Below are 16321 nucleotides of genomic sequence, written 5' to 3'. Positions count from 1 at the left end.
CTTCTTCTCTGTAGCCTACTTCAAATACTGCAAATTTTGGCCCTAATGCTGTGATGCTCCACCAGAATTTGGCGATTATTTTGTGTTCTTTTTTTTTCCAATGAAATCCTAATTTCAAAATAACTTTCCTCAAAGTCGAGATACCTCCCACATAGTCGATAATCTTTCAATTTCAATAATATATTTATTTTTTTAAGTGTGGGTCACTGTTTCTGTGAAATATAGAACTTGTGCTATGGTTCGTCTTATGACAGCTTCATTAAAGTTGCCCACAGTTGATTTTGGCGCTGATCATCAATGTCTTTAGTCTCCCTTATTATTTGGCTAACTCAGCTCTCAGACACAGCAAATTTTCCAACATTTTTTACGACTTTTCTTCCGACGCTATCTTCATAAAGCACTACATGTTGCTCACGACTTCTCGCGACTGCAAATCCAATACCTGACCTTTCAGTTTGCTTCTAACAGGCAGCATTTTCACAAACAGAAAGTAGCAGTGAATCTAGACAATAAATACTACATACTAAACAATACAAAACAGAAGCACTACAACTATTTAAGTAACTAAATGAAATGTACGTAACAAACACAATAAATTGCAATACACAGGACAGTGGTGGTGTAGTACATCCTTAGCGCGACTGTATGTCCACACTAACTCTCCCGAGATGTGACCACTAACGCAGCCATGGGAAGACTAAAATGAACACCCCTTCGAACAAACAGTGAACTCGCCCAAACCATAAAGTAATTGGCCTGTACCTCTCTTCACTGGAACACTCTGCCGCCTGAAGTCAAGGGCTGCCGAACATTGAAATCTTTCAAATCCAAGTTAGGAAATTACCTTCTGACGAGTTGCCAAACTAACTTACTGAGTTTTGTCTTGCATGTTCCCATGTATTCACTTTTTTTTTTTTTCTTTTTTTTTTTTTTTTTTTTTGTATTCTAGTGATATTTAACTTATTTTATCTTTTTGTTTTCGTATTTCCCGATAATGGTATATCTATAACTTGAGCTATATATAATCATAATTTTCCTTACTGTGTGTAACTAAAAATATTGTGTTCATTATATGCTTTGTACTTCACTATTTTATTACTACTATTATTACTTACTTACTGGCTTTTAAGGAACCCGGAGGTTCATTGCCGCCCTCACATAAGCCCGCCATTGGTCCCTATCCTGAGCAAGATTAATCCAGTCTCTACCATCATATCCCACCTCCCTCAAATCCATTTTAATATTATCTTCCCACCTACGTCTCGGCCTCCCCAAAGGTATTTTCCCTCCGCCCTCCCAACTAACACTCTATATGCATTTCTGGAATCGCCCATACGTGCTACATGCCCTGCCCATCTCAAACGTCTGGATTTTATGTTCCTAATTATGTCAGGTGAAGTATACAATGCGTGCAGCTCTGTGTTGTGTAACTTTCTCCATTCTCCTGTAACTTCATCCCTCTTAGCCCCAAATATTTTCCTAAGAACCTTATTCTCAAACACCCTTAATCTCTGTTCCTCTCTCAAAGTGAGAGTCCAAGTTTCACAACCATACAGAACAACCGGTAATATAACTGTTTTATAAATTCTAACTTTCAGATTTTTTGACAGAAGACTAGATGACAAAAGCTTCTCAACCGCATAATAACACGCTTTTCCCATATTTATTCTGCTTTAATTTCCTCCCGAGTGTCATTTATATTTGTTACTGTTGCTCCAAGATATTTGAATTTTTCCACCTCTTCGAAGGGTAAATCTCCAATTTTTATAGTTCCATTTCGTACAATATTCTGGTCACGAGACATAATCATATACTTAGTCTTTTCGGGATTTACTTCCAACCCTATCTCTTTACTTGCTTCAGCTAGAATTTCCGCGTTTTCCCTAATCGTTTGTGGATTTTCTCCTAACATATTCGCGTTATCCGCATAGACAAGAAGCTGATGTAACCCATTCACAGGGTTACTACTATTATTATTAACTAAAAATATGTGTTCATTGTATGCTTTGTACTTCACTGTTTTATATTATTATTATTATTATTATTATTATTATTATTATTATTATTATTATTATTATTATTATTATTGTCATATTTTTATACTTTGTATATCGCATTTATTTTGACCTACTATTCACATTTTATTATGGATTTTCCTTTCTTTCTATATGTTATATATTATGTCTGATTTCTATTGACTTGTTGTTTACATTATATTATTGTGGCAACCGTGCTGGAAGATTCTCGTTGCCTCGGGAGTCTACCCGCGTGTCCGTCGGAGAGGAGGCGCAGGACATGGGGGCTTGGGCTTCGGCAGATGGTGAAGCACTGCAAGGGAAGCTACGGGCCCGGTGCAGAGTGGAGGGGATGGACGTAAGGGGAAACATCTGGAAACAGATTGTTCCCGAAGATAGAAGGTTCGAGAACGTGTGATTTAGTGAATAAAAGCGCGAGCAGCCTTCGAAGTTTAGTTAGATAGCTGCAAGAAAGCTAGTTCGCTGAGACGTATCCAGTGGATCTGAGTTCGAGGTGCAGTGAACTTGAGTGAGTGACTGTGGCAGCGCCCAGGTGAGTGCAGCGTATCCAGAAGTCTTGGGTTGGAAGTGCAGTGAACTGTATCTTAAAGTCTTCCGTTCGAAGTGCAGTGAACTGTTATCTGGAAGGCTTGGGGTTCGACGTACCATGAACTTGAGTGAGTGAGCTAGAAGAACTAGCCAAGGCGAATGAACTGTGAAATGAGATCTGGCAGTTTTGTTTTGTAAATAGTGCTTTATGAACATTAGTTGAAATTAGAAGTACGTTGTTGTTGTTCTCAATAATACATGTGAATTGTCATTGTCGTGCTGTGGAGTGCAATAACGACTTCTGTGTTCATGTGTTGAGTGGAATACCCATTGTTGACGGGTGTGTGATTGTTATTGAAATAAAAGTCACAACATTATTGTTGAATTAAAAGTTACATTTGGTGTCAGAAGTGGACGGACATAATAACATAGTGGATAACCCTACGCTACAGCAGATCCTGCAAGCCATCACGGACATGAACAAGCACATTAGTGAGGTGAAAAACGAGATAAGTGAAGTAAAGGCAGATATGAAATACCTTATTAGTGAAATGAACAAGCACATTAGTGAGGTGAAAAACAACATAAGTGAGGTAAAGGCAGAAATAAACAAGTACATTAGTGAGGTTAAAAACGACATAAGTGAAGTGAAAGGCGACATAAGCGGAGTGAAAGGCGACATAAGCGGAGTGAAAGATGACGTCACTACGCAAATTGAAAGCGTTTCGGCCCACGTAGATGGAATTGTCGCCATCGTGAAAGACGAACTTAAGGCCGATTTGGATAAACTAAATGAGAATTTTACAACTATAAACGAGACAGTAGCCGAGTTGAGACAGGATGTAGACCATTTTGACGGCAAAATTCGCGCTCTCGAACGTCGTCAACAGGAAACGAGTGTGCTGATGGACCAACATGCTGTAGAAAACAAGCACATCCTCGCGTTGGTGGATCGCCAGGCTAGAGAAGAGAAACAGATAATTGCCAAGGAAGTTCACACTCGACACGGATGCTAGCAATGTAGGCATCGGCGGAGTACTCTCTCAGGAACAGGACGGGCAAGAGAGGGTGATTGCGTACTTCAGCCGAACATTATCCAAGGCTGAGCGAAACTACTGTGTGACACGTAGAGAACTTCTTGCCATTGTTGAAGCCCTGAAGCATTTCCACAAATATTTGTATGGCCAGGAATTCCATCTGAGGACAGACCATTCTGCACTCACCTGGCTATTGGGTTTCAAGAATCTGGAAGGGCAGACCGCCCGTTGGGTTCAACATCTGCAGGAGTACAACTTCACCTTTGAACACCGCCAGGGGAAGAAACATTCCAACGCTGATGCCTTATCACGACGCCCGTGCCCGGATGGCTGCAAACACTGCCTGAAAGTAGAAGAGCAGGATGGCGCCCACGCAGTCCGAGCAATTGCCGCCCAGCCGAGCCCAGGATGGGATAACGCCGCCTTAAGGAGGGAGCAGCTGGAGGACCCAAACATTGGGCAGCTACTGCGTGATGTAGAGTCCGGCCAGAGACCAGTGTGGGCCGATATCGCCAACCGTAGTACCACTTACAAGAGCTACTGGGCCCAGTGGGAATCCTTCACTGTCAAGGACGGTATCCTGAAGAGGATTTGGGAGTCGGCCGATGGAAGGACCTGCATAGAACAACTTGTCCTGCCCAGGAGCAAGGTGAAGGAAGTGCTGGAGGAGACTCATGCTGGAGTGACTGGAGGACACCTGGGAGCCAACAAGACGCTGGACAAGTTAAGACAGAGGTTCTACTGGCTACATCAGAGAACCGACACGGAACAATGGTGCCGAAGATGCGACACCTGTGCAGCCAGTTGCGGACCAAGGACACGCAGCAGGGGAGCCATGCAGCAGTACAACGTGGGAGCTCCTTTTGAGAGGATCGCCATCGACGTTGCTGGACTGTTCCCGGTCACGGATCGCGGGAACCGCTACCTGCTAGTCGCCATGGATTACTTCACAAAATGGCCAGAGGTGTACGCGATTCCCAGCCAAGAGGCTTCGACGGTGGCCGACGCACTGCTTGACAACTTCATCTGCCGATTCGGGGTACCCCAGGAATTGCATAGCGATTAGGGGCGCAACTTCGAATCCAACCTGATGGGCGAATTGCTCAAGCGTCTGGGGATGCATAAAACCAGGACCACTCCCCTCCACCCACAATCCGACGGATGGTGGAAAGCTACATCAAAACCGTGGAAGAGCACCTGCGGAAGGTGGTGTCCAACCATCAATGAGATTGGGATGCCAGAGTACCACTGTTCCTCTTGGCCTACAGAGCTTCGGTCCACGATACAACAGGGATGACACCGGCAAACATGGTCTTCGGGAGGGAGCTGCGCCTGCCCTGTGATCTGCTGTTTGGCACACCAACCAGCCAGCAACTGACTATGTAGCAGAACTCACCGAGAAGTTGAATGGAGTTCACCAACTGGCCAGAGAGCACCTCAAGATGGCCAGCGACAGGATGAAAGTGCTCTACGACAGATTAGCCAACTCTGCAGGATTCCAGGAGGGCGACCTGGTGTGGCTGTATCGACCTACCAGGACCAAAGGAAAATCACCAAAGCTGCAGCGTGCCTGGGATGGACCATACCGCGTGGTGACCCGGATCAACGACGTGGTGTACTGTATCCAGCGACAACCCCGAGGGAAGATGATGGTGGTGCATCTGGACCGATTAGCAGCCTACCAAGGGACTGCCCGGGACGAGCAGCCCTAAGGAAGGAGCAATGTGACAGCGACGTGAGATTCGAACTCACGACCAGCGTCCCGCAAGAGAGCAGATCGCGCGGGCTCCACGAAGCACTGAGGGACGGCGCGCGGCGGAGAGAAGAGAAGGGAAAGGGCCTACGCGCAAAGGGAGGCTGCGCGCGCAGCTGCTGCTTACGGAGTGAAGGGGGAACGGACCTTCCCGACTCTTCCAGAAGCCCGTCGAAGTGGAAAAATCGCGAATTCGAAATTTCTCGGTTACGTTGCTGTGGTTATAAATTACGGAGGCGAAGGAGTGTGGGTGGTCATTCATGATTAGTTCAGTCAGTAAGCCAGTGAACAGAGCAAGCCAGTCTTATGTACCGGAGTTCGACTTGACTGTGCGTCCGCAACTGGTCAGCATCCGAAGGCCTGAGTTCGAGTGCAGTGGACCGCAGTTGGAGGGACCTGAGTTCGAGTGCAGTGGACCGCAGTTGGTGGGACCTGAGTTCGAGTACAGTGAACTGTCTCTAAAGGTCTGTGGTTCGAGATACTGTGAACTCGAGTGACTGAGCTGGAAGAACTGTGAACTGAGAACTGATAGTTCTGATTTGTAAATAGTGCTTTGTAAATATTAGTTAAGATTAACAGTTCATTGTTGTTCGTAATAGTCCAAGTAAATTGTCATTGCCGTCAGTGGAGTGCTATAACGAATACTGTGCTGAGTGAAAATCCTATTGTTGATGATAGCGTTTAAGGTGAATTGTAGAAGGGAATTGTCGTTGGAAGAATAAAATCCTATTGTTGAGTTGAAATAAATTCACAATATTTAAAGGACCGGGAAATGTGTAAGCCAATGCTTCCTATAAAACTGCATGGCTCGAGCGGCATTGCTTCCTTATCATTATTACCAGGGAACGGATTTATATGGACTAAAAATATATGAAATATGTAAATATATATGTAGTTATTTTTACCAAAATATGGAATTAAATATGGATTTTTACCAAAATATGGAATTAAATATGGACTTAAAATTATAAAAAAATGACTATGTACGTTAAATATTGGTACATTTTAATCAAACTAAACAAAAAATATAATGGACGTACCTTATCTTCCAATGTAGTTTCAACAAAACACAATTTTTATTGTCTGTTACCATAACAATAGTTTACAAACATTTCTTTCAAGTGCTGAAAAGTGAATCTTCTTCTATTGTCTCTGAGGATAGATTTATACTGACTAAAAGAGCGTTCGACGTCACAAGAAGTAACTGGTACATAATTCAATTTCACAATGTCTGCTGGGGATAAGTCCAAGTTAATCTTCACTGTTGATTCACCACTCATCACAGCAACAACCTTTTGTAGTTCTTCATATCCAGGGTTTTTTGAAAGTACAGTGTCCACCTTAGCTCTTACTGCATCTGCAACTTTACCTCTACCACGATTCAGTTGTTCCACAGTACTATTTATAATTTCAAAACTTTCAGATAGTGAAAGGTGCCTATTTTGGAGACTTTTGAGCGTTTTTATGATGCATGAAAATGTATGCTGAATGTGAGCTAAGTCATTCTTCACACTTATGTCACAGGTAACTGTTTTCGCAGTATCAATTGAGACTGCATCTTCAGAGTCCAATGCAAGGAGAACATTGTTAATAGAGTCTATATGTTCGGCATAATATTCAACTGCTTCTAGCCATGTACCCCATCTAGTTAAAATTGGCTTTGGTGGCAATGGAATTTCAGGGTACATTTCTTTCAACACGTTAACTCTACTGGGAGCTTTGAGAAATACTTTTTTCACTGATGAAATCAACAAATCTACTTTAGGGAAATTGTCTCTGACCACTTCTGCCACACGATGAAATGCATGCGCCACACAAGTAAAATGAGTCAATTTAGGATATACAACAGATAATGCTTGTCCAGCTTTGACCATATAAGGGGCAGCATCGCTAATAAAGAATAACACATTATCGTACATAATACCCTTTGGCCACAGGATACCCATAGCTTCGTTGAACAGTTTAACTATAGTTTTGTTATTGCACTTTTCTAGAACATCACAATGTAAAAGAATTCGTTCAGAATATTGTTCACTTAACAAACCGATAACTACATTACCAACAAGTCTACCTTCTTTGTCGGGAGTCTCATCAATGGAAACCCAAATTGAACTATCTTTAATTTCATCTCTTATCTTCTGTATTGTCTCATCGTAGATGGATGGAGCATACGTCTTCCTAAGTGTTGACTCATCCGGGATTGTATGTTGAGTATATTTTTCAAGGAATTCCCTGAAGACCTTATTCTTTAGTTTGTAGAGAGGAATATCAGCAGAGATGAGAGAACGGCACAGGTCGATGTTAAACTCAGATCTTACATTCGATGTTGTTGGTTGTGTTAAAAACAATTGTCTCTGCTTGGAATTTAGTTGTTTGTTGGCCTGATGTTTACTAGTTGTAATGTGTTGTTGCACCAGGAACTTTTGTGTAGATGATACTGCACACTGACACAAATTACAAAATAATATTTTATTGTCAGTTGATAAACCATCTTCTTTAAATTCTGAAATGTAACTTGTTAGTTTTGATTTTAAATTGACTGAATGACGTACTTTTGGCATATTTACCGTCTTTATAGTATGATTTACAAAACTGAACCTATGTGTACTCTGACTGGCATTTAACTGTTGAGCTGCACAACTGAAGTCTGTTAAAAATTTTAAATTAAATTAATACAGTTTTGTAACTTACTTTCCCATTGTTGATAGGACTGCTAATTTTCGAATAACTCTGATGTTAAAGGGATTACTGAACATGTGTTTAAATCTCTATTGTTGAAATGTATTTTTAAAAGTTAATGGAATTTTGTTTTGTTTTATTGTTAAACCTAATATAATATGGACTGTTTTATATGAAATATGGAAAATATATGGAAATTAACGAAAATATGTACTAAACTCTAAAATATGGAAAAATATGGAAAATAAAAGTAGGATTTTTCAACCCTACACATTGTGAAACATAAAGATAATGCAAAATATAAATTATATTAGCTTTATAAGTAAATATGTATTTACATATAAATCCTTTCCCTGATTATTACAGTCCCGACTAGACTTCCGATACTGTCGAGAGTGAGTAGTATCGATAATCTCGGGACCAAGAGAATCTCGTGTTCGTTCTCTATTAACGAGTCATTTGGCTACGTTAGGTACACGCGCACTGAGCGAGACTGCGGTGATTACGCAACCGAGAACGGGCGATAATATGAGGCAGTCTGCCCGACTTTACTAGAGAGCATGTCAAGATGGGCAGCGACAGGATGAAAGTGTGTTACGACAGATCAGTCAACTCTGCAGGATTCCAGGAGGGCGACCTGATGTGGCTGTATCGACCTGCCAGGACCAAAGGAAAATCACTGAAGTTGCAGCGTGCCTGGGATGGACCCTACCACGTGGTAATCTGGATCAATGACGTGGTGTACCACATCCAGTGACAACCCAGAGGGAAGATGATGGTGATGGACCTGGACTGTTTAGCGGCCTACCAAGGGACTGTCCGGGACGAACAGTCCTAAAGAGGGAGCAATGTGGCAACTGTGCTGGAAGATTCTAGTTGCCTCGAGAGTCTACGCGCGCGTCCAGCGGAGAGGAGGCACGGGACGTGGGGGCTCGGGCTTCGGCGGATGCAAAAGCATGGTGCGGCAAGGGAAGCTACAGACCTGGCGCAGAGTGGAGGGGACGGACGTAAGGAGAAACGTCTGGAAACAGATTGTCCCCGAAGATCGAAGGTTCGAGAACGTGTGATTTAGTAAATAAAGGCGCGAGCATCCTTCGAAGTTTAGTTAGATAGTCAGCTGCGAGAAAGCTTGTTAGTGGAGACGTATCCAGTGGATCTGAGTTCGAGGTGCAGTGAACTTGAGTGAGTGACTGTGGCAGCGCCCAGGTGAGTTCGGCGTATCCAGAAGTCTTGGGTTGGAAGTGCAGTGAACTGTATCCGAAAGTCTTCGGTTCGAAGTGCAGTGAACTGTTATCTGGAAGGCTTGGGGTTTGACGTACCGTGAATTTGAGTGAGTGAGCTAGAAGAAATAGCCAAGGCGAACGAACTGTGAACTGAGAACTGACAGTTTTGTTTTGTATATAGTGCTTTGTAAACATTAGTTGAAATTAGAAGTACATTGTTGTTGTTCTCAATACATGTGAATTGTCATTGTCATGCTGTGGAGTGCAATAACGACTACTGTGTTGCTGTGTTGAGTGGAATACCCATTGTTGACAGGTGTGTGGTTGTTATTAAAATAAAAGTCACAACATTATTGTTAAATTGAAAGTTACATTATGATTATTTTATTCAGTTTTGTGTGTAAAATTGTAGTGTACTTTACTTTGTAAATTTCTAGTGTTTATTTTTCTGTATCACAGTTTTACTCCTGTTTGAGTGTTAGAGAAGGCTGTATGGCTTTGACTGTGCCGGGTTAAATAAACCATTATTATTATTATTATTATTATTATTATTATTATTATTATTATTATTATTATTATTATTATTATTGTCACCACCATTACTATTAGGTCTACTTATGGAATCCCGAGATTGCGCTGACTGACACTTTATCAAATCATTCTCCAGTTTATTTAATTGTGTTACAAATTGATCTATATTCAGCAATTATTGATATAATAATTATAATATTGGTAACTACATAACCACTCCCAGTAAAAGTTGTTTGCTCACAGACTGATTCTCATCTTGTCACATGTTGCCATCGCAGTTTCTAATGCCGCTATTATATCAGCTATCACGTCACCAAGATTTAAAAAATTGTGAATATAATAATGTTCAAGTTAAACCTTATTAATCATTTGTTGTATGTTTCATGTTTCAATCACTCATTTCAACAAAGTTGAGTTGTACTAAGATTAATGATTTCCACAGTTACAGTATTTATTTAAAAAATCACAATACTGAGCAGTTTAATCAATATGCACTACATATACTTCACTGGTATATAGTTTTAAATAATTAAATTGGCATTTGCCGACTGACTGGGGAGTTAGGTTTTTTATTCATAGTCAACATACAACAAGTCTTTGATAGAAATATTATAAGTATTATCAAACAAAGCACTTTGATGGCGATATTGCTCTTAAAGAACACGCAGCATGGTGTGGCTGGACACGAAGTTGTTATGTTTTGCCGACTGAAATAAATTGTACTTTGTGAAGAATGAGTAGCCTTCACCTTTTGTACTAACCTCTAGTTAACTGGCACGTATTAATTATTGGTCTAGACTGCTGTACATTATAAGTGTCAAAGAAATCCTGCATCAACCCTTGTAGTGCCAACAGTAACAATGAAATCATTGTGAACTAATAAAACATAGCCAGATTGTAGGCTATATAACTGAGACTGTACAATATGGTCATTAGACAATCCATATTATTTTTGCATAGAATAACTTTACGTTTATGTTAAGAAGTAATTTTATAATTCATGGGCAACTCTCCGAGCAATAAGTTCCATGGAGGCAATGGCCTCTACTTATGAATTCCTTGCGAGTATGTGCCTTTTTGCCTGCCCCTGTGTAGTCGACGACGACAGAAAGGAAGGTATTACAGCCTGTCCCACAGTTATGACATCATGGCAGAGTGTGAAATAAGTCGAAGTGTTGTAGTCAAACATAAAAGTGATAAAGCTCTAAGGAGTGCAGTAGAGAAATCTGTTTTCCACACCCTCAATTCAAGTCTCGTCAAGTGAAAAGTTATTCTTTGCTTACATATTATGTACAGTAGTGGCAAAAAAAAACTGGACCGACACTCGTAGCTGATTTCAGAGCCTTGTTCACTCCAGAGCATCGGTGCATATTCCTTGGACTCGAAACCACCTGTGCAGTTGAACAACAGCCACGCAGCTGGTTACTGTTTTCGTCTTCATTGAATGACTCAGGTGCTTGGGGCGCGCTGCTATCGTGCATACGGTCGCAGGTTCGATTCCCGTGGCACGACATTTTTTTTTAAAGTATATGACAGTAATATTCATTGTCACAGCTCATGGACCTAATTTCATTTTAGTAAAACAAAATGTGGATTATTATTTGGCCTAAAAAAAAATAAGATTTGGAAGATGCACCTGGTCTTCCTCTAACAAAACAAAAAATATATTAAAAAAATTACAAAAAATACAAAAAATTATTAAATAAAATAGGCTATTGAACTACTAATATTTTGCCCAATAGCCTTCAGCTTCTCTGACAGCTTCTGCTCTCCTAGGCATGGAATCGACGAGCCTCCGAAAATAGTCAAGATCCTAGGTGATGTCCTCCCAGGCATCAAGAACATGTTCCCAGAGCTCGTCACATTCCGACGTGGTCTGTCTGCAATCAGTTTGCGCGTCCTTGTTTTTAGTCTGGCCTATGCATTTTCGTTAACGTTCATATCAGGTGAAAGGGGAGGCAGAGCAATCTCTTCGATATCTGGCCTCTCTGACAACCATCTCTGAACGCCCATCGATTTGTGTACTGCGTAATTAATCCTGCAGGAACAGTAATAGTCCACCTGGATAACGTTCATGGGTGGAAGAGTAAAACACGTGCTGCAAAATATGAATATACTGATTCGTGTACAGAGTCCCATCCATCTGCTGTAGCATTCCTGCTCCATCTCGAGAGACATCCATCCCCAGAACTTGACACTAATGCGCCCCTGCTTTGGGTTTGGAGCCACATAAGCACGACTCTGCCATTGGCCAGCCTCGCGATAGACATGAACAGGTCCTGCACAACTAGTTGAGATCTGGGATTTGTCGGTGAAGATGACTCTTCCCCAATCGATCCCATCTAGACTGTTAGCATATGCCAGGCAGTCTTTGGCTTGCTCCTCTGTAAGAGTTTGTTTACAAGCAGCCCAATAGTTCCTAATACCCACAGCCTTAAGACGATTGCCAACCGTCTTACGGCCTCCAGGGAATGGAGAGGCAGTTCGTAATTGACTTGCAGACATAAAAGGATTATGCTCACGAATTTGGAGCACTGCCCTTTCTTCTCTTCCCGTTGAAACTCTCGGACGCACAGATCCACGGCGTCTTTCAACCCCCCCCCCCCCCCCAGTTTCTAGGTATGGACGAACCCACCTCTTCGCAGTAGTTTTTGCCATTCCTAGCCTATCTGCAGCCTGAGATATGGAATATCCGTCATCTAACAGAGCTGTCAGTCTGATATGTGTTTCTCTAGCAGCGGCCATTTTGAGGAGAATCTGTTCATAGCATTCTGTATTGATTACAAATTTGTGATAAGGTGCAACATATAACGTGATTTAGTAGCGAGTTTCTCAATCCAGTAATACATAAATTAAATTTAGAGATGTAATGGAAACGTTTTTTTCACAAGTAATGCAAATTACATGAAATTAGTTCTAAGTTAAAGCTACTCATAGGGATGTAATCTCCTTTTAAATCACTTGTATGACAGACTCTCAAGGAACGTTGGTTCTCAAGTGATTGTGTAGCACAGTGACAGCACGATAGACTGGTAACTAAGACTTTCGTGGTTCGAATCCTGCAAAGAAACTGGACCGACGGAATAATCAAAGTCCCTGAAATGAGCCACTGTGCATGCCACACCTGCATTCACAAGGTAGCGAGTAATCTATTGAAATTGTTGTAGTTTCGACTGCTGACATAGCCCATTTCGAAAGCCATTAGAAAATAAGCTGATAAAATTCATGTTCTGGGAATAATAAGTTAGTTAAGTAGTAAAATATCGCTGCAATGGAAAAGTATTGGGAATAAATTTGAATAAGGAACAAAAAAAATTTTCTTCTCAGGCAGGATTCGAACCACGAAAGTCTTAGTTACCAGTCTATTGTGCAGTCACTGTGCTATGGAATCACTTGAGAACCAACGTTCCTTGAGTGTCTGTCATACAAGAAGTGATTTAAAAGGAGACTACGTCCTACGAGTAGCTTTAATTTAGAATTAATTTCACGTAATTTGCATTGCTTGTGAAAACAAACCTTTCCGTTACATCTCTTAATTTAATTTAAGTATCACTGGATTGAGAAACTCGCTACTAAATCACGTTATATGTTGCACCTTGTCACAGATTTGTAATCGATACAGAATGCTATGAATACTTTTCGATAGCAGCGATATTTTACTACTTAATTAACTTATTATTCCCAGAACATGAATTTTACCGGCTTATTTTCTAATGGCTTTCGAAATGGGCTAAGTCAGCAGTCGAAACTACAACAATTTCAATAGATTACTCGCTATCTTGTGAATGAGGGCGTGGCATGCGTAGTGCTCATTTTGGGGACTTTGATTATTCCATCAGACCGGTTTTTTTTGCCACTACTATACCTTTTGTTCCATTTACCATGTACCCCAAGAATTATGAAACCAGTTACAGTTATGGTTGAATGAGAGATTGTAACTTATTCTGCATGTATTCAATTCTGTCATGATGTAGATGCGAAATAGTTGTTAGTGCACTTCCAAAAATAGTAACAAGGGATTATCCAAAAAGAAAATATGTACTGTATATATCCGAAGTGGTTCAGATAAACAGGCTTCTACTATAATATACTTTGAATAAGAAGACAGAATTTATGTAACACCCTGTGATTCTCAGAGAGAACCCGTGCTGAGGAAAGTTGCTATGTACTGTAGATAGGGAGATGCCATGAACCAATCATGCCACATGAGCATGGAGTGGTACAAACTGCATTGTTTATGTGAGGTTTCTTTTTTGAGCTGTATAGATTATGGAGAGAGACAGTATAGATTTTGTACCTTTCCATTCTCCCCTGTATCTCTTCCTATGCTTACATCCATTATTTCTCACTTTTCTTCAGGAGGAACTGGGTGGGGACAGTGCTCCAGATGTTGTAAACAAGGCACCCTTAAAGATACGCCTGTCGAAGTCTCGACCTGCAGCAGCAGGAGCAACAGCTGTAGCAGCAGGAAATGTGCCTCAGGAGAAAACTGTTCAGAGCATGACAGTGCCAACATCCCTTACAAGTGGGATTTTGCCCCAGCAGATGGCTGTGTACCAACCCATTTCTGTTCCTTGGCAGCAACAACAGTCGCAACTCCAGGGCCAGCATCAGTTTTTGGTATGTCTCATAAAAATGAATTATAGTTGGAGATTAAGTATACATACACGCACACGCACACACACACACACACACTCACACTCTCTCTCTCTCTCTCTCTCTGTCTCTGTCTCTGTCTCTGGTAGGATTGAAGAGAAGGCCTTACGGCCTTAATCTTGTCAGATTAAATAAATGATAAATAATTGGTTCAGATGTTTTACACGAAAATGTCCCAAGAAAATCACCATCGACGTATGTATCAATGGAACACAGATCATGCATTGAAGAATTTTTTTTTGCAGTGATGATGTCGGCTGTCAAGCCCCTGGCATTAAAGATGTTATAATGGTATGATTATTATAGTACATGAAGCATATAAAGAATGAAAAAAAATGTTACTCTGAGATAAAAGTGGGAAAATCAACTTTCTAATCTCTACGTCCTCCACAAGTGCTTTTTTTTTTTTTTTAACAAGAACAGTTCATTTATCTACATTAAAAGGATACATTAAGAAACTATGATATACATAAAACATAAATAGAAATTAAGGAATTTACTCCCATATGAGCAAATGCTTTTGGTCAGGAATAAACTGATCTGTAGATAAGCAGAAAGAAGAAGATTAAATCAATATAACAAATAAAATAGCACAGATTAAAAAAAACGAGCCTATATGATAAAGAACAATCACAATTGAAAATGTTTATAACCAATATTCACAAGTATAATAATATAAGACTAATATTTACCAATTAATTATCTAACCCTATGTTAAGTTCCCTTAATAATTTCTGTAATTTTCAGTTTAAATTGAGTCATACTTACGTTAGCTAAAACAGGGTACCAATACTGAGAAATTAATTTGTTGTAAAGTTTTAAGGCATAGTTGAAGCCATGTTTCATACCAGCAGCCATTGAACTTTTGGATTCTGTAAAATAAAATAATATAATTCTTCTCGTATTATAATTATGTCAATATGTGTTAAAATTTTTCTTGTTCTTATGAAAGAAGGTTAATAATGTATATTTATATATCTGCTCCAATTTGAAAATGTTAAAATCAAATAAAGATATTCAGTAGACTTTTTCAGACAAATTTTGATTATTCTCTTTTATAGTAAATCCAGCGGCTTTCTTATGGATTTAGAAACATTGCCGCAACCAACAATGGCATAGCATAATACAGATTGCACCAAGGATAAATAAATAAATCTTAAAATATGTTGTTGTTGTTTTCTAATACCAGGCGTTTGACAATAAAGTCATTTGACCTCTTGCACTCCAATATTTTTCAAAGATATTGTCACAATCTTAAAATATTAATAGGGAGGTAAGAACGAAGTATAACAAATCTATATATATGAATTAAATGCTATTATAGTCACAATCATGCCATGGCATGAAAGAAAAATTTCACAACTTCGAGTGGGAATGTCACATCAACGGACATATATACGTCATCCAAACATCGTAAGATGAAGATTAAATCTATATATAATTTTACGTAATTTATTACTTAAGAATGCAATATGTATGTCCCATCTAAGGTGCTGATCAATTAGTATTCCTAGATATTTAACTTTAGTAGAATTGGTTAAACATGGACAGTCACAATTTAGAGAAATTGTACAATTAGGATTGTGAATTTTAATATTGTGAATATAGTCAAGATGTATGGCATTGTGTGAAGTAGTGAAAAGGGTACAGACACCACATAATGTTTGTGTCTGCAAGTATCACTATAATTTTATAAGTATAGTTGAATCTGTTGCAAAATTAATTCCCATTTTCCCTCGAAACCATAAACTATTGGTAGAGTTTTTAAGTAAAAACAAGAAGCCTGGATCATCAAAAGGTGAAAAAAAGTTCTGATACGTTGGAATATGCCAAAACCAAGTTGACAATGAAGAGGACGTTGAAATTGTGTTCCTGAAA

General features: G+C 39.9%; 1 protein-coding gene across 4 annotated transcripts in view; it reads left to right on the top strand.

Moving 5' to 3' along the window:
• Nucleotides 1-16321, top strand: part of LOC138696179 (FK506-binding protein 15-like) — a 296343-nt gene that overhangs the window by 103125 nt on the left and 176897 nt on the right. For all 4 annotated transcript variants that reach the window (XM_069820787.1, XM_069820785.1, XM_069820786.1 and 1 more), the window contains one exon: nt 14147-14407. In XM_069820787.1, coding sequence (XP_069676888.1) covers nt 14147-14407 — 261 coding nt within the window. The remainder of the gene's footprint in view (nt 1-14146; nt 14408-16321) is intronic.

The sequence above is a fragment of the Periplaneta americana genome, chromosome 3 (genome assembly GCF_040183065.1).
Source record: "Periplaneta americana isolate PAMFEO1 chromosome 3, P.americana_PAMFEO1_priV1, whole genome shotgun sequence".
NCBI lineage: Eukaryota > Metazoa > Arthropoda > Insecta > Blattodea > Blattidae > Periplaneta > Periplaneta americana.
The sequence above is the reverse complement of the archived record's forward strand: the minus strand, read 5'-3'. Positions and strand labels throughout refer to the sequence as shown.